Source organism: Anomaloglossus baeobatrachus, chromosome 1 (assembly GCF_048569485.1).
Source record: "Anomaloglossus baeobatrachus isolate aAnoBae1 chromosome 1, aAnoBae1.hap1, whole genome shotgun sequence".
Lineage (NCBI taxonomy): Eukaryota > Metazoa > Chordata > Amphibia > Anura > Aromobatidae > Anomaloglossus > Anomaloglossus baeobatrachus.
In genome coordinates, this window is record NC_134353.1 from 527,369,607 (window position 1) to 527,388,702 (window position 19,096).

The 19,096-nt window shown below is 41.7% G+C and overlaps 1 protein-coding gene across 2 annotated transcripts in view; it reads right to left on the minus strand.

Annotated features, from left to right (window-relative positions):
• Positions 1-19,096, minus strand: part of FOCAD (focadhesin) — a 334,145-nt gene that overhangs the window by 207,779 nt on the left and 107,270 nt on the right. For both annotated transcript variants that reach the window (XM_075316251.1, XM_075316242.1), the window contains exons 8-11: positions 12,202-12,408; positions 12,025-12,112; positions 10,636-10,838; positions 6,004-6,267 (exon numbers count right to left, since the gene is read on the minus strand). In XM_075316251.1, coding sequence (XP_075172366.1) covers positions 6,004-6,267; positions 10,636-10,838; positions 12,025-12,112; positions 12,202-12,408 — 762 coding nt within the window. The remainder of the gene's footprint in view (positions 1-6,003; positions 6,268-10,635; positions 10,839-12,024; positions 12,113-12,201; positions 12,409-19,096) is intronic.

Below are 19,096 nucleotides of genomic sequence, written 5' to 3' on the forward strand. Positions count from 1 at the left end.
GTTATTAAAAATATTGCCTTTTATGTTATACTGTCTATTGCTGGCTGCAGAATGTGCTAACTGGTAATCTGTCATTCAGTCCACTACGGAAGGGAGACGGGGAGCTTGTTACTTTTTTTTATGTCTGTTTCTGAGCTGGATTAGCTGAATTATGACCACAGACCACATCAAAATTGAATGGGTCATTCATTCTTAGGAAGGTGCATCTTGTTGCTGGCCCCCCTTGCAGACCCCTAAAAAAACTTCATAAAATCTTACCGTTTCCTACGCAAATGAGTTTGGTTGGCTAGATGGGCGGGCTATAATTAGGCTCCTGTCCCCCCTCCTGCTGCTGTTGTTCGCCAGCCCCCAATCATGATTTACATGGATGATGCCACCCCACGCTGCTGGAGTTTTGCGCAGGCACATTTCACTGTGTCCCTATTGCTGGGCATAAAGTTTTCCTTGCGCGAGCGCCAGTGATGTAGTTGCACAGGCGCGAGATTATGGGTGGGTACGAGGATGCCGCTGGTGAGGTCATACACAGCACTGCCCATAATCTCGCACCTGTGCAACTACATCACTGGCGCTCGCGCGAGGAAAACTTTATGGTGTTCTTGTCATTGGTGTTCAATGTGTTTGAAACGCATCTTGTGATTTACGCTTTTATGGAGATGGTGTATCCCCCTCTTTGTCCCTTAATTTAAACGATGAAATAGAGAAGAAATTTTTAATTTTCTATGGTGCTGGATCATCACTTTTTTTTTTCTGTCCTCACAAACTCCTGTGGATACCGGCCACAGATTTCCGTACACATGCTCATTGGAACCCGCTGGGCCCTTCTGGACTTCTGAAGTGGTGAGCTGATACACAATACTATTTTTACTTGCCTCCGCTGAGTGGTGTGCACATCCATGCACCGCTCCAGAAAAGTTACTCCAGTCACATAGTCCGGCACTTTTGTGGAACTGGACAGGCAGGTGTAGTCATTTTGGAGGAGGTGATTCAATGCCAAAAGTTGCAAAAAGTTTATGTGACCTTGCATTGCACAAAAATTTGGAGACTTTTCACAGCTTTCATAACAGTTTCCTGCCACAAAAGCTTTGATGAATTAACACCAAATTGTCAGTAAAAGCAAAACGGTGCAACATTTTTAACGAAAGCCAATACGAAAAAGAAGAATTTTGGCTGCTAATACCTTTATTTAAAAGAGCTGTCCACTACCTTAACATTGATGGATTATCCTTAGGATAGGTCATCAATATCTGATCGGCCGACAATATGCACCCCGGCCGATCAGCTGTGCCCTTTCAAATCAATAGGAGGCAGATGTGCAGGACCACAGCCTCTATCAGAAGACAGAGCAGATCCGGAACTGAGCCTTTCCGGCTGCCGGCACCGACAACAGCTAATCGGTAGGGGTGTCAGGTGCCGGACCTCGGCCATCAGACATTGATAACCTATCGTAAGGATAACCCAACAATGTAAAAGTAGTGGACATCCTCTTTAAGTATATATTTAAAAAAAAAAAAAGGAAGGTACCTAGAGGTATACAACCCCATTAATGAGAACTTGATACTGTTCCGAGCATTCAGACTGCCCATTTACAGAAAACTATAGGACGGATATATTGCCTGCCACGTGTGGTTTGACAATCAGGAGGAGAGCAGGGTAGAGAAAGGGTAAACTGCAGACACTTGCAAGCCCTGAATTATCCAACAGCTGGATAAGTGCATAGGACGAATCATTAGTTTCAGACATAAGTGGACCGCTCCGGAGATGGTGAAACCCGTTGCTAGGCAACTGGGGGCATTTTGCATCCCATCTGATTCCTAAATATTCAGGAGCTAGGTCATCTGTGTAATTAATATGATGAACGTGTGTTTTATTCTCACACTTTTGTCTTTTAATTGCATGTCATTTTCCACTGCCCATTGCTTCATTCAATGTGGCTAGAATGGCTGTTCTCATCACTGTGAATACTCATACACCCTCCCAATAGAGGGACCTGCATTCTGCAGGGCAGAACGGGTGGCCGGCATTTTAAGGTCAAAGTTAAAAAAGACAAATGTCTGCTGAGCACAACTATATGAAGAGAAGTATGGGCGTTCTTCAGATTTCATGTTAAAGGGAATCTGTCACAACCCATCTGAGAGCAGCATAATGTAGAGATAGAGACCCTGATTTCAGCAATGTGCCACTTACTGGGCTACGCTGTACATTTTATAGAATCCCTTTTTCACCTGCTGCACATCTAGCAGATCTTGGAATGCTGAGCTCTGTATAACCGCTACAATACCACTGATTGGCAGCTTTCTGTGTACACTGTGCATATGCAGAAAGCTTCTAATCAGTGGTGGGTGTGAGAATATACAGAGCTAATGAATATGGAGGACTACATCATAGCAGGTTTACTAGTCCTCTAATTATAATCTTTGCTGATAAAATAGTGATTTTATGAATACAACACTAAACAGCTCAGTAAGTGACACATCACTGGAATCAGGGTCTCTGTCTCTTCATCTTGCTGCTCTTAGATTAGGTGGCAAAAACCCGACGACAGTTTCCCTTAAAGCATTTGCTCTGTATCTGCAAAGCAAATTTGCTAAGGTAACTATCATCATAAAGCAAAAGTTAACATAACATTTTACAGCGAGCCTGTCAGGGGGGGGTTTACCGCTATAATGTATTAAATACCCTATATCAGGTCTCTAATATTGTTTCTAATGATCCCTTTACTACACAAAAGTGTGGCTGCTGATGTGTGTGAAAATAATGTTCAAATTTAACGCTCATATACCTGGTTCAGGAGCGCCATCACTCATCCCTTTGGTTTGCTGGTCCCACGACCACAATGGCGTGATTGACAAAACACCACAAGCAGGAAAGGCAGGAAGGAGGCGAAGAGGTCTCTATTCTACTTCTTCCACCACAAAGTGGTCTGTCAATCACAGTGCTATAAGCATAATACGAGCAAACCACAGGTATGAGTGATGGCGCTCCTGGACTAGTCCAGGTACATGTGCATTGGAATGAAACATTATCTTTACATACAAATGAGGGTTGTCAGCTCACCGATCTGCTGTGTAGTAAGTCCCAAGAGGATTTGGGCTCCCTGCATGGATGAAAATGTGGCACACAGGTTTCCATAGGAAAAATCAGTTGTGTCCAGAGGTAAGAAATGAATTTCATGCAAAATTCTTTAAACCGTTCATTTTATTTGTATCTTTAAAATCCTTAGGTCCAGACTGGATGATACAAAGTACAATAATAAGAGTAACTTGGTGAGAGCGTTTTGCAAGACAAGCAAATCTTTTTAAGAATTTGTAACTTGGTTTAAGAGCAATGCTTTGCAAGAAGAGCAAATACTCACCATGCACACTTCCGGTTCTGTCCTTTCACCACGCTCTGTCCTGCTCTGGAGGTAACATTCTGTACATATGTACTGTATACAGTAAAGCATTGTACAGTACAGTATATACTATACGGCATGTCTATCAATTTGCATTTGTGGATACAGTATTGTACTTTCTGCTAACCAGTACAGCACGTTGCTTGTACTGTACCTCCCGCACACCAACAATTCTATTGTAAGCTGATGTGCAGTTTAATTTGCTTTATATGTTTGTTACTGTACAGTATTTTGTATTAGTGCACTGAAGTAATTTTATAGGCATACAGTACATTATATTGTATTACTGTAATCAGTTTGTATAAATACAGTAAATATTTTTGGCTGTGGAACGAATTTTCTGTTTCAATTATTTCCTATGGGAAAATTCACTTTGATATAAGAGTAACTTGGTTTAAGAGCTCACTCTCGGAACCAATTATGCTCATAAACTAAGGTTCCACTGTATTAGAAGAATGATAAAGTGCGTCTAATACTTTAGAGCGGTAAGTCCCCTTGCGAGGTTCCCTTTAACCCCTTACCAACATATGACGTATTATAGGTATGTCATACGTCGGCTCCATGAATTTGATGTGACATTGACCTGAACATGCTGTACTATGTAACAGCAACATATTACAGGACCAGATCAGTTCTCATAATAGCCCAAACACCAAATAAAGCATGTACTTTGTGCCTTTCAGCTTACTGAAGTAATGACCATACTTCTGTGGATCTGCTGTACTCATAAACCCCCCTGCTTCCCCTCAGTGAGGATGGTCACACTGCTCTGTATTAGGGCTGATTGAATCCACCAAAATCTGGGATCGGCGGATACCTGCCGAATTGAAAAAAAAAAATTCAGATCCTCCCCAAATTCCGGTGCCCATAAGTCTTTGGGGACCAGAATCCGCAGATTAAAAATGTTTGTGGAAGGGATACGGGGGTAGGAGCGCGCGCGGTCTACTCACCAGAGGCTGTGTCATGGCGGCAAACTCCTTCCGAGTCACGCTTTTCCCTTCCGGAGCCGACAATTCAATATTCATTGTTTTGCCCATCGACCGACGCATGTAATTGGTTGCAGCTAAATGCGCCCCCACCCTGACTGACAGCTTTCAGCTGACTGCAACCAATCACAGGCGCCAGGATGGCCGATGGGCGGGGAAAGAAGTGCTAGTGTCTGTGGGTCAGTATAGTGAACGTGCACGTCTTTCCTGTCAGAAGTGAACGCAGCTGTGCCGGTGGTGCGCTGTCAGACTCATGCGAGTCTGGCATGACAGCACCTGACACAGCCTGCGCTTTCTGAACATGAGCGTGCATGTACACAGAAACACAGGCACGCTCCTGTCAGAAGTGTGCGCGGCTGAAGCGGCTTTTTTTTTTTTTTTTTTTATTATTATTATTATTTAAATAAATAATTAAAAAAAAAAAAAAAACAGACAGGCGGTCCACCCTAATTTTCATCTCCAGCCATGATAATGCCGGCTGGGGCCCGTATTGCCGCATCTATTAGATGTGACAATCCCGTGCTATACCGGCTCTTCTCGATTGCCGTGGTGCGGTGGCAATCGGGATAATGGGGGGTTAATAGAAGCGCACAGCTGCTACTAAACCCTAGATTAGTGATGGCACATTGATACCTGCATCACACTAACCTGTAAATGAAAGTAAATAAACACACACACAGAGAAAAATCCTTTATTTTGAATAAAGTACAAAACACACACCCTCCTTCACCTCTTTATTACCCCCCAACACCCTGCAGGTCCGGCGTAATCCACATGAGGTCCCACGCCGCTTCAGCTCTGCTACATAGCCAGCGGCCATAGAGCCCAACTGCAGGCTGTGCAGACAACGACTGAGTATCACGCGGCACGGCAGGCAGATAATGTCACAGGCTGGGGGCGCGGTCTGCCTGCAACCAATCACAGACGAGAGGACAGCCGGTGGTGGGGAAAACACGGAAAGCTGTGTGTATATAATACACAGAACAGGAAGTGAATGCTCGACCCGGAAGCAGTGTGCCGCCATGACACCGAGTCTCGGTGAGTATGAAACGCTGTTTTTCTTTATTTTTCAAATATTTTCACCAGTGCCAGATCCGGATCGTGCACCTGGAATTCCGGATCCAGATCCGGCACCCGGAAATCTTTGAAACCGCGCGGATCCGGACTTTTACAGTTCGGATCCGCTCAGCCCTACTCTGTATTAATGAATAGATCACGGCCTGTCAATCATTACTTTGATATCTTTCATAGTTTATGACATTACTGAAGACAATGGGCATTCATTCATAAATATATTCACTATTGGAGCCATAAAAGGATTTTAGGTCTCAATTATCAGTCCGCCCCCTGACCCAACTCTTAGAAATGGATCTACATACTCCACCATAGTAATGTCGGGAAGGAAAGCAGCATTACACACCCTTCAGGCCCAGAGCTATGGGTGACACATTACAGGTAGAAGTTGCAGAGAGAAATCTGTCTTGTGATAAAGCTGAATTGTAGAAAAGAAGTGTCATCTATCAAACGCAACCAAACTAAGACTTTAAATGTCACAGTGTATCAAGGTGTAAAATGTAAATGTCTGCACATTTTCGGTATAAGCCAAGTAATAAATGCTTTGGGCACCTGAGAAGGATCAGCTTTGGCAACTTCACTGGTGATTTTCAAGACTTTTTTCAAATTTGGTCCTGTCTCATGGATCAGTAGATATCCCAGCAGCAGAGACACGTGTGTGGGAACAGAGTTAGCGAAAGGAAGCACTGAAGACAGAGCCGTCAGCCAGGTGAGGGAAGCGGTGCCATCATCAGCTGTCACCATGTTTAGGATGTCCAGTGTGACTGTCACTGTGCAGTGCCAGGTAGTCACCGGGAGAGGCAGCATCACACCAGTCTGGATGGAAACAAAGAAAGGAATGATGATTAGCCAGCCCTCTACAGTCTACATTCACATTCTGATATCATCAAAGGCTTTGTAAACTGATTCTTTACGGACAAGAAATGACACATGGTTAGTGTTCAGTGTTTTGATTGGTTTTTCATTTGCTTCAGAACTTCTACACAAAAGAAAGTGGTCTGTAACTTCTTTGAAGACTCTCCTAATAGAAAAAACTCCAGTCATATGGCATTGTAGCCCGGCATCTTTGAAGGAACTAGTGCTGAGCTACAATACTTCACGGGCTGCAGAGTGTCGTACACCACAAATCCTACTCCAGTCCTTTTACTTGTGTAAGATTTGTGGCGAGGCATACTACACTTTTCAGAAGCGTTTGATTAAGAGTTGTGCGCCTCTTCATAAATCAGGCGCCTCTGACTCCAGACTGGTGTGTACAACGTCAGCTTCAATAAAATCAATGCCTATGTTTTTTTCGGCCATAACTTCCATAAATTAATATTACCCACAGAATGTCAAAGTGTTTAAAAAAAAAAGAAATAAACTTCCATAAGGACAGTAAATGGAACAGCATCCTCGTAGAATCGCATGTCAGTAACAACTAATTGCATCAGGTCTAATTGTAAAAAAATGTCCACACTTTCTGTACTTCATGATCGTGACAAGTGTCCCCATAATTACTTCTCACACAAAGAAACTGATCCTAAGCTAACAGTGTGCACAGGAGCAATCTATCACTTCTGCCGTGGGCAGACTCATCTTAGCACTATCTGTACAATTCATGCAATCTTTCATGGATTAAATATTGTTAGTAAGAACCCTAGAAACATAACTTTTTTGCAATGTAGATATGTTTTGTATTGAAGGTAATGGTTCCTAAAATTACATTTCTTATCTTTAAAGAGAAATGTTTATATTAATCCTTTAAAAATGCAAGTATTTTTCCATACCTTAATTAATTTGTTTCACGTGCCATCATGTTCTATTTTCTCATCAATATAGCCACATAATGGCTTACATTTTTACAGAAAAAAAAAAGTACAGTGGAACCTTGGTTTACGAGAACAATCCATTCTGCGAGTGTGCATGTAAACCAAGTTACTCGTCTAGCAAAGCAAAGTTTCCCATAGGAAGTAATGCAAGCTCAGACAATTCGTTCCACAACTTGTTCAATGTCCCCTCATGGTCCCCTATTGTGCCATTCCACACACACACACACACACACACACACACACACACATTATGCTCACGTTACCTTCCGTTCCATCGCCGGACTCGTGGTTCTTTTAGTTCACCGGTAAAGGATATGTATTGGGTAACCATACGACCGATGCCGGAACCTCCGCAGCCAGAGCACTGATGTCAAAGGCAGGGGCCCTTGCCTCTGATTGGTCAGAGTACTACCTTTGAGTAGCGGCTGACAGCGGAAGTTCCTTTATGATTGGGATGGTTACCAAATACACATCCTGTACCGGTGAACTACAAGAACCATGAGGCTGGCGATGGAACAGAAGGTAACGTGAGCATAATGTGTGTGTGTATTGTGTGTGTTTGTGTGGACTGCAAGAGTGGGTCAGAGTGCGGTTAAAGTATGGAATCGGAAGTGTGTGCGGTGAGTATTTGCTAGTAAACAGAGTTACAAATTTACAGCAAGTTTTGCTTGTATAGCGAAATACTCGCACACCAGGGTACTCGTAAACCGAGGTTCCACTGTAGTTTTCTTTACATTATTTTTAAATGTCATTCTTTTGGGGTTCATATAGAGATGATGGAACTGTTCCACTGTGAAGCCACTGAGAAAAATTTCCTGAAATTTGCAATTCCTGGTGAATTCAAACAATTGGTAATTCGGTTCACTTAACAAAATATAAGTAAATAAAAAGGACCAGCGCTATTTCTAATACTGCTGAAGATTGCATTGACTATTAAAAATATGTAGAGCCCATTGCAGGGTTTTATAGCCAAGGGTTAGGAGGTCAGGGTGAACAGCTCGTTATTTTAGATAGATATAGAAAGACCTAAATCAGAGTGTGGTGTACTACTGCAGTGCTAAACAACAGAAAATGGGAGTTGTAATCTATGCATTATTATTCACAGACTAAATTTTAAGCGATAGGGAGGTGCTGAACCTGCAGAGTCAGTGTGACTGTGGATTAATTGTTCCGTGTATACTTCAGTACAGCACCTGAATACCACTATTAATTTTTGATGCATCACAAACAAGGATGGCTGTTTAAATTCCCTATTTTCCTACTGAAACTAAGGCTTGTCGCAGAAAGTATGCCTCCTGGCTTGCGAGATGGACAAACCATAAGCAACATCATTTGTTTAGCATGTTTTAGTTTAAAAAGGTAGGAGGTTTTTTTAAAGACAAATAATCTCATCCAGTCTGCTCAAAAAGGGTGTATGCTATAAAGTTGTTCTTATTCATTTTGTTGTTTTTTTTTGCACACCTCCTGTAATAGAACAATATTAAACCTGAACATTGACATGTTGCATGTGCTTGCTTTTGGGATGTAGACCTACCTAGCTTTTCTCGAAATGTCTTTAAATGGCACCCATGTGGTGTCGTATGCTAGCAAATGACCACATATATTACCATATGGCCAGCATCCACAGTGTGATTGGACGTTGGTTACTGGGGGTGGGCACCATCATGCTACACAGCATACATTGAAAGGGCAGCGCCTATACCAGGATAGACGCAAGATAGTGGAGGCATCGCCAATTAGGTTTTCAATGAGACTTGACAAGAGATGCAGATTTACTGCTGGAATTTATACTCCAAATTCATGCACTAATTCTACATCTCCTGGCAAAAAAATGCATCAAAACACGATGTAATTTCGATGCAATATTGATGTATTTTTTTTGTCAGAAGATGCAGAATAAGTGCATGAATTTGATGTATAAATTCCAGCACCAAATCTATCTCTTTGCAAAAAAAAAAAACACGTTTTTCTGCCAGGAAATATTAAAATCAACAAGTTCACCTGGGGTGAGTTTGCCTGCGGTCACAGGTGGGGGACCGTGGGAACCTCCAGCTGTGACTGCAGATAAACGTAGAGAAATCACTGATGACAGCTGCGGCTTAGTCAGTATCTGTCTGAGGCCGCCGCGGGTGGTCATGTTCTGTAATATGCCTGTGTGCTGCGACTTCAGTATGTAGCAGCGTCGGGATCATCGTGGGACCTTGTGTGGTTTACGTCGGACATGGGAATTTGGTGGGTTATTAAATTGGAGAAGGGGGAGTTGTATTTAATTTCTAATAAAAGGATTTTTTTCCCGTTTGTATTTATTTCTTTTCACTTACAGGATTAGTAAAGGGGGTTCTCATAGACCCTGCCTATTAGTAATCTAGGGCTTAGTGTCAGATGTGAACTGTCATTAGCCCCTTAAATTACCCCAATTGCCACCGCACTCTGGCAATTGTAATAACCGGGTAAACTATCATGGCTGGATATCAAAATTGGGGGGGCGCAGGGACAGCATGCCAATTTTTAAAATTATTTATTTAAATAATTAAAAAAAAAAAAGCTGTATAGGGTCCCTCTAATTTTGATCTCAGACAATATAAGTACACGGCTGTAGCCGTATAATTTATCTGCGCTGGGAATCACAATATGGAGGTACCCTACACCATTTTTTAATTTATGTATTTATTTTTACACCAATATAGGGACAGTGTGTGTGATTCCAACCAATCACAGATGCTGTCACACAGGGTGGGGCTCAGTCTCACTGCAGCCAATCAGAGATGGCGGGACTGACGGTAGGCGGGGGAAGTAGTGTATATGTGCAAAAGTTAATTATCGAACCCGGAAGCAGTGTGAAAGCCACGCAGGAGACTCGGTAAGTATAACTGTCCGGTTTTGCAGCATTCCTTTCCACTACGATTTTTGGGTCCCCACGGACTTACAGTATATGGGGTTTGGCGTCCAGACAGATGTTCGGCTTCTTAGTCAGACCGGACCTGCCAAATCCAAACATCTGCAGGTTCATCCATCTCTAGTAAAGAGCAAAAGTCTTGATACTCCCTAAACAGGGTATAATTTTTGCATCACACCTAAAGAAAAAGCCAGGGCTTCTTCGGTCTACACTGCCCGTGTAAAAACCATTTGCAGGGTAAATGTCAATTTTTTAGCACAGGCTATGTGTACAAGACTCAGTTCATACAGTGCTGCAATATTCTATCCAGACCCAACTGATTAGCAAAACAGATCCTTAATAGATGTATGTAAAATTTGTCATGTTGCCACTTTGAGCAGATTAAAATATACATTTGTAAAGCTTTTTAAAAACGTGTCCAACTAAAATCTAAAAACTATAAGGCAAGCTGGGACCACCATTAAACTTTATGTACATTACCATATTTTCTCTCTCTTTGTTATCGGTGTCTTGTATTTTCTCCAATACAGTTAGTGACAATTGCTGTAATGACAGTCCTTTATCCTGCTCACTGAAACAGTCTATCAAGGCTGCTGATGATAACACATGTAATAACGGCATGAGCAACACTTGAGCAATGGCTGGAGTTTTGCTACCATCTCGTAACATCAAAATCTTAAGTGCTGTGAAAAAAATAAAAGTGAAATAACACAGGATCCTTTCCTCAAATTCAATGGAAAACGAAAAAATCAGTTATTGGCAGTACTAACAGTAAACGGTTTCTCCTAATGCAGATATGCATGGGATACATATTGTCAGGATATGGCATCAAAGTGTAATCTCCAATAATACTTAGTGGTAAGTGCAGCCAACAGCAGACATTCACAGACAGGAGAGAACGGCCTCAGTAGACAGGAGAGATGTGCAGACAAGAGAGAACAGCCTCAGCAGACAGGAGAGAACGGCCTCAGACAGGAGAGATGTGCAGACAAGAGAGAACAGCCTCAGCAGACAGGAGAGAACGTCCTCAGTAGACAGGAGAGATGTGCAGACAGGAGAGAACAGCCTCAGCAGACAGGAGAGAACGTCCTCAGTAGACAGGAGAGATGTGCAGACAAGAGAGAACAGCCTCAGCAGACAGAAGAGAACAGCCTCAGCAGACAGGAGAGAACGGCCTCAGACAGGAGAGATGTGCAGACAAGAGAGAACAGCCTCAGCAGACAGGAGAGAACGGCCTCAGTAGACAGGAGAGAACGTCCTCAGTAGACAGGAGAGATGTGCAGACAAGAGAGAACAGCCTCAGCAGACAGGAGAGAACGGCCTCAGACAGGAGAGATGTGCAGACAGGAGAGAACAGCCTCAGCAGACAGGAGAGAACGGCCTCAGACAGGAGAGATGTGCAGACAAGAGAGAACAGCCTCAGCAGACAGGAGAGAACAGTCTCAGTAGACAGGAGAGAACGTCCTCAGTAGACAGGAGAGATGTGCAGACAAGAGAGAACAGCCTCAGCAGTCATGGGAGGTGGCAGACAAGAGACGAGCAGACACGGGAGAAGGGCAGACACGGGAGAAGGGCAGACACGGGAGAAGGGCAGACACGGGAGAAGGGCAGACACGGGAGAAGGGCAGACACGGGAGAAGGGCAGACACGGGAGAAGGGCAGACACGGGAAAAGGGCAGACACGGGAAAAGGGCAGACACTGGAGAAGGGCAGATAGCAGAGAAGGGCAAAAAGGTGAGACGAACAGAGAAGGGAGGCAGGCAGACAAATCTAAATCTATTAGCAACATTCTTGTAGGATTTTAATGATGACATGTTTTATTTTCTGTATAGTGCAGTTTTATTATGGACCATTTAGCTTCAAACTTACCTAAATTTAAAATATGATTATGAAGGTTGCATGGAGACTGCAGCAGAAGCAAGCTCAGTCCAGTTAAAATCTGTTCTCTAGGAAAACTCTGAAGATCAACGATAAAAAATATATAAATAAGTAATAAACAAGCTTGGAGAATTGTTTTTTAAAATGCATGTGTATTCTATCACTTACTTCTTTCCGGAGGTCTACAATTTCTTCCACAATGTGTAATAGTGTGGAACAGTCCCCAGTGATTTTCAAGCTGTATTCACAAGCACACAAGGCCTGTAGTGACAATAGATGGAGTTTGTTTCTCCAAATGTCAGGATGTTCACAAAACTTTATACACAAATCCTTCAAGTACATGGTAAATTCAGTCACTTGTGCACAATCTGTGAGCTGTAAGAGAAGAAATGGAAATACAGACATGAGGCTCAAAATAAATCAACTTCTACCCAAGTTGCTTAAAGTGGTTGCCCATAACTTGTACAATCCCTTCTCATAACCCATGTTTGGCCCCATTAAAATAACAAAGCTGATATTCACTTCCCATGACGGCGAGGTTATACCGGTGAAGGAGCTTGTATTTACAAGGCTCACGTGAGGTTCAGATATCACGTGAGCCCCACACCCAATCACTGGCGAATTCTCTCTCCTTACCTTCTTACATCGGATTACCCATGTTCTCCCTAATAAAAAAAAAAAGTTTATTCTCACCTCTGCTTTCAGCATGGTTCCTGAAGTGTTGGAACTCATGTTCCTGGTGCTCATGTGACATTGTAAGGACACACAAAGCCCAGCGGCCAATCAGCACCAGTTCCTCTCTCCGTTTACGGTTAAGTTATTAACAGGGATGGAGAGTTGCGGCTATTGCTCACTTCCTGTTAATTACTTACATGTCTGAAGAGGAAAACAGGTGCTGATTGGGTGCGGTGCTCATGTGTCATGTGACTTAAGCCCCGGAAACACGAGTTACGACACTGCTGGAACCACGCTGGCAGCAGAGGTAAGGGTAAGCTTTGTTATTTTTATGGGGACAAATATGGGCAATGAGATGGGGTTGTGCAAGTAGTTGACAATCCCTGTAATCAACAGAAAGTTGATTACGCCATTTTCTTGACGACACTGCAGAGAAGACTATGAGTGACAGGGGAGTGGGCGCAGATGTAGGAAAACAACAGAAAATAAAAAAAAAGGTCTGTACACGCGCTGATGCCGCTCATAGTCTTCTCCCTAGTGTCTTCAATAAAATGGCGCAGTAGATCGGTACACGCGCCATTTTAATGAAAACATGAAAATATTTCATTTTTTTGCCTAAAATACAAAGGAAATATGTCATCTTTAACTTTATGCCATTTCATCTTTACCTTGCTTAACTGTTCACAATAACAGTAATTTTGACCAGGGGATGCCCAAACGTTTGCATGCCACTGTAACCTAAAGCAGGCTATAAAAAGTGGAAACACCTGCTTAATGCTTACTGTTAGGAACTCTCTATTCCAAACTTCAGATGACAAAAATTTGTAAAATGATTCCTTCTTACCCCTTTGCTGGGGGAGGACAATTAACTATAAAAATAAAAAAATATAAATAAATAAATAAATATATAAATTAAAAAAAGACAAGGTATATAGAACATAAAAAGGTACAGCTCCTCAAATAATACACTTGGCCATTTAAACTGACATGTATATCAATCCTTTCCAGTGTGTACATTTTGGATTCTTAGCTTTGTTGGTTTTGTTCAAAGGTGCCCACAAACTTTTGCACATGCATGTAACCCTTTAATAACCCATTTTCAGAAAGATAAAAAATACAAAGAAATAGTTCACATAGGTCACAATTCTTAAAAGTAATTAAATGCTCCCTAGAGAGCATTGGATTCAGCTCCTACCAGTGCAGTGAATATCTTTACAATACTGAAGCTCAAAAAAACTAAGTCAAATGGTTTCAGTAGAAAATGTCAAACTTCTGCAGCTTGTAGTCCGCTGTTCAGGATTCTAAAATGATACATTTATGTCACCACTATTTGAAACTCACTAATCTAATTTAAAATGGGATGTACACTTTTTTTTTTTTTTATTTAAGAACTTGTATTTGCGACTAAATATCATTTTTGCAACAGGATTTCATTAAAAATTCTGCAATTTTTTTTTCCAAAGGCTCTTTGTTCCTGCACATTCAACTTTGATGTGGTCTGTGGTGATAAATCAGTTAAAAGGAACCAGTCACCAGGTTTTTCACTTACGAGCTGTGGCCACCACCAGTGAGCTCTTATATACACCAACCTTATAATACTCATGTAGGAGGCGGGCTGGTCCGATGGGCGATGCTGCTCCTGGTCTGGTGCCTCCCCCATCTTGTGCAGTCGCCGTCCTCCTCCTCAGCCCCGTGTGGATGAGGCGTCCTACATCATCGACACGGAAGCCTCCATTGCAGTCATGTGCAGTCACACTTTGATCTGCCCTGCTAAGGGCAGAGCAAAGTTCTGTAATGCGCAGGTGCGAGGAAAGGTCAAAGACCGCCCACGCATGCACACTAAAATAGTTTGATCTGCCCTCAGCTGGGCAGATGACAGTGCGCATGCACAGAAGCGCAATGGGGCCTCTGTATGGATGACGTAGGACACGTCATCCACATGGGGCTGAGAAGGAGGATGGTGACTGCAGAAGATGGAGGAGGAGCTGGACCAAAAACAGCAACATCCATAAAGGTGTTTTTTTCGTTATACATAACAGCCTAGGCTCTTATACAGTGTGTCCACTATATCCTGTCCACCGCCATTAACTTGAGAACGGCGGCAGCTATAGGCATAGAAGTGGTGTCTAGGTATAGTAAAGTAGCTATGCGCTACGCAATGAAACCACCTATAGCACCACCTGGTCGAAAACAACAGAGTTAGCATTTTTATCTCGAAAACAGAACGAGATAGAGAAAAAAAAAATGAATTAAGAGTTGTAGGGCATCATCAATTCAATACAAATCGACACCTTGCATACAGAAATGCTATGATTAGAATGTGTAAAACTCACAAGGCTGTGGACGTGAAGCGATACCTCATGGAGACCTTCCTACAAGTCATTGGGTATGGTGGCTGTGTGGAGTGGCCTCAATGCCCACCTGACCTGACCCCATTGGACTTCTTTCTGTGAGGTCACACCAAACAGCAGGTGTATGCGAGCCCTCCACTAACATTGCAGGACCTACGACGGCGTATTAAAGATGTTTGTGAAATCGTGTCACCTACCATATTGCACAATGTGCAGCAGGATACAGTATGCTGTCCAGAGTCCAGATGTGCATTGCAGCTGACTGTGGCCACTTTGAGCATCAAAGTTAAATGAGCGCCATATGCGTGACCAGCATTCAATGCTTTGGGGGGGGGGGGGGTCCATGGGTTTCATATCATAGCATTTCTGTATGCAAGGTGTCGATTCGTATTGAATTGATGATGCCTTACAACTCTTAATTCATTTTTTCTCTATCTCGTTCTGTTTGAGATAAAAATGCTAACTACGTTGTTTTCCACCAGGTAGCGCTATAGGTGGTTTCATTGCATATCGCATAGATACTTTACTATACCTAGACACCACTTCTATGCCTATAGCTGCCGCCGTTCTCAAGTTAATGGCGGTGGACAGGATATGGGTGGACACATTGTATACAGTATTCTAGAATGCTGTATACAAGAGCCTACTAGTGGTGGCCACAGGTTATAAGGGAAAAACCTGATGACAGGTTCCCTTTAAGGGCAGATCAGAAGAAGGCAGATGAGAAAGATACAAAACTCTCCCAACAGAACGAGGTTGCTGTCAAATTCTCAGAAACCTCATTCTGCAGCAGGCAAAAAAACAGTGCAACATAGAATACCAAAGGTGTAAAAATTTTAATATTAAGAAAAAATAAATATTATATGACAAAAAGTATTATATTATTTATATATTATATATTAAAAATATTATAAATTAATTATATTAAAAAATTCTTTACCCCCAAATACAAGCATTTAAAAAAAAAATTCTCAAAAAACGGACAACTTTAAAATATTTTCAGCGTGCTCCTCCTAGTGTTAGCGGAAGGCATACAGAATGCTACCATTTAATGCAATTTTTGTAACCATCAGAACAATGGGGCTCCGTCAACTATAATTCTATTTTTTCAATTAAGAAAACCAAATGAACCTCTAACTCCAGTTCAAAATATTCTATATTTACTACTGTATATACATGAAAAATGCATTTAAAAACTTTCAATTTTACAGCTTTAAAGGGCCAGAGAAAGAAATAAAAAGCAAAACTAATAGCAAAAATAATTGGGAAATCCAACAACAATGACAAAAATGTAACCCCTTCATGACCAATGACTTACTTATACCTCATTGTTCGTGTCTGGCCAGTTAATGCGGGTTCATGTGGTGAGCCCGCATCATTCCCTGCACATATCGGCTGATCTGATTTAGATCAGTTACAACTAGCTCTAGTTCACGCTTTCAAACTCTGACAGCGTGATCTAACACATGCTGGTGGGGATCACGCTATTCCCAATCAAGGGGTGCTGATGGGTTGTTATGACATCCGGGGGGGGTCAGCTGATGACCTCTGTTGCTGTCATGGCGCATGTCCTGTGAATGCCGGGAAAGAGCGCCGACAATTACAGGTCATCAGCATTTCAAGTTCAAGTTCAAATCACCCCCCTTTTGCCCCACTGAATATACAGTGCCTTGTGAAAGTATTCTGCCCCTTTGAATTTTTCAACCTTTTCCCACATTTCCACATAAAGATAAAAATCCTAATGTTATGGTGAAGAATCAACAACAAGTGGGACACAATTGTGAAGTTGAATAAAATTTATTGCTTATTTTAAATTTTTATAAAAAATAATAAACTGAAAATTGAAGCGTGCAATATTATTCGTCCCCTTTAAGTTAATACTTTGTAGCATCATCTTTTGTTGCGATTACAGCTGCAGTCTCTTGGGGTATGTCTCTATCAGTTTTGCACATCGAGAGACTGAAATTCTTGCCCATTCTTCCTTTGTAAACAGCTGGAGCTGAGTGAGGTTGGATGGAGAGCGTTTGTGAACAGCAGTTTTCAGCTCTTTCCACAGATTCTCGATTGGATTCAGGTCTGGAGTGTGACTTGGCCATTCTAACACCTGGATACGTTTATTTGTGAACCATTGCATTGTAGATTTTGCTTCATGTTTGGGATCATTGTCTTGTTGGGAGACAAATCTCCGTCCCAACCTCAGGTCTTTTGCAGACTCCAACAGGTTTTCTTCAAAAATGGTCCTGTATTTGGCTCCATCCATCTTTCCATCAATTTTAACGATCTTCCCTGTCCATGCTGAAGAGGCCCAAACCATGATGCTGCCACCACCACCATGTTTGACAGTGGTGATGGTATGTTCAGGGTGATGAGCTGTATTGCTTTTACGCCAAACCTATCGTTTGGCATTGTGCCCAAAACATTCTATTCTGGTTTCATCTGACCAGAGCACCTTCTTCCACATCTTTGGTGTGTCTCCCAGGTGGCTTGTGGCAAACTTTAAACCAACCCCTTTTATGGATATCTTTGAGAAATGGCTTTCTTCTTGCCACTCTTCCATAAAGGCCAGATTTGTGCAGTGTACGACTGATTGTTGTCCTATGGACAGACTCTCCCACCTCAGCTGTAGATCTCTGCAGTTCATCCAGAGTGATCATGGGCCTCTTGGCTGCATCTCTGATCAGTCTTCTTGTTTGACATGAAATTTTTGAGGGACGGCCAGGTCTTGGTAGATTTGCAGTGGTATGATACTCCTTCCATTTCAATATGATCGCTTGCACAGTGCTTCTTGGGATGTTTAAAGTTGTGGAAATCTTTTTGTAATGAAATCCGGCTTTAAACTTCTCCACAACAGTATCACAGACCTGCCTGTTGTGTTCCTTGGTTTTCATGATGCTATCTGTGCTTTAAACAGAACACTGAGAATATCACAGAGCAGGTGTATTTATACGGAGACTTGATTACACACAGGTGGCTTATATTTATCATCATCAGTCATTTAGGACAACATTGGATCATTCAGAGATCCTCAATGAACTTCTAGAGTGGGTTTGCTGCACTGAAAGTAAAGGGGCTGAATAATATTGCACGCCCTAATTTTCAGTTTATTTTTTTTTTTTTACAAAAGTTTAAAATAAGCAATACATTTCGTTCAACTTCACAATTGTGTCCCACTTGTTGATTCTTCACCAAAACAGTATAATTTGTATCTTTATGTTTGAAGCCTGAAATGTAGCTAAAGATTGAAAAATTCAAGGGGGCCGAATACTTTAGCAAGGCACTGTAAAACAATAAAAAAAAAACATAGATTTCATATCGCCGTGTTTAAAAAACCCGAGCTTACAAAATATAAAATCAATTAATTGAATTAGGTACACAGCGTAGCGAGAAAAAAAAAAAATCAAAACAACAAAATTATGGGGTTTTTTGGTCACTGCAACATTGCAATAAGAGGTGCATTTACACAAAAATGGTATAATTAGAAATGTTAGCGCAAGACTCAAAAAATAAGCTGTTACTGAGCCCCAAGATCCCGAAAAGTAATAACGTTATGGGTCTCGGAAAATGGTGACAAAAGCGCAATTTATTTATTTATTTATCTTTTTTTTTAACAAACTTCAGAATTTTTTTTCACCACTTAAATAAATGTAAAACTTTACATGTTTGGTATCAATGAACTAGTACGGACCCGGGGAATCATAATGCCAGATCAGTTTTACCAAATATTGAACATGGTGAATAAAAAAAAAAAAAAGAAAAAGAAAAAAAAGAAAAAAAATTGTTTTATTTCATTTTCTTTTTTTGGGGCAGAATGAATAGTGTCATTCAAAATTACAATTCGTCCCACAAAAAACAAGCCCTCATATGACTATACTGATGTAAAAATAAAAAAAGTTATGGGTCTTGGAAGAAGGGGAGGAAAAACATGAAAATGAAAAATTGCCAGGGGGTGAAAAGAATTGTGTGGGCATACTCCCCTGCCTGAACGGACATCAGGCTTTGGAAAGAATAAAAGATCGCTACTCAATAATCTTATCCTG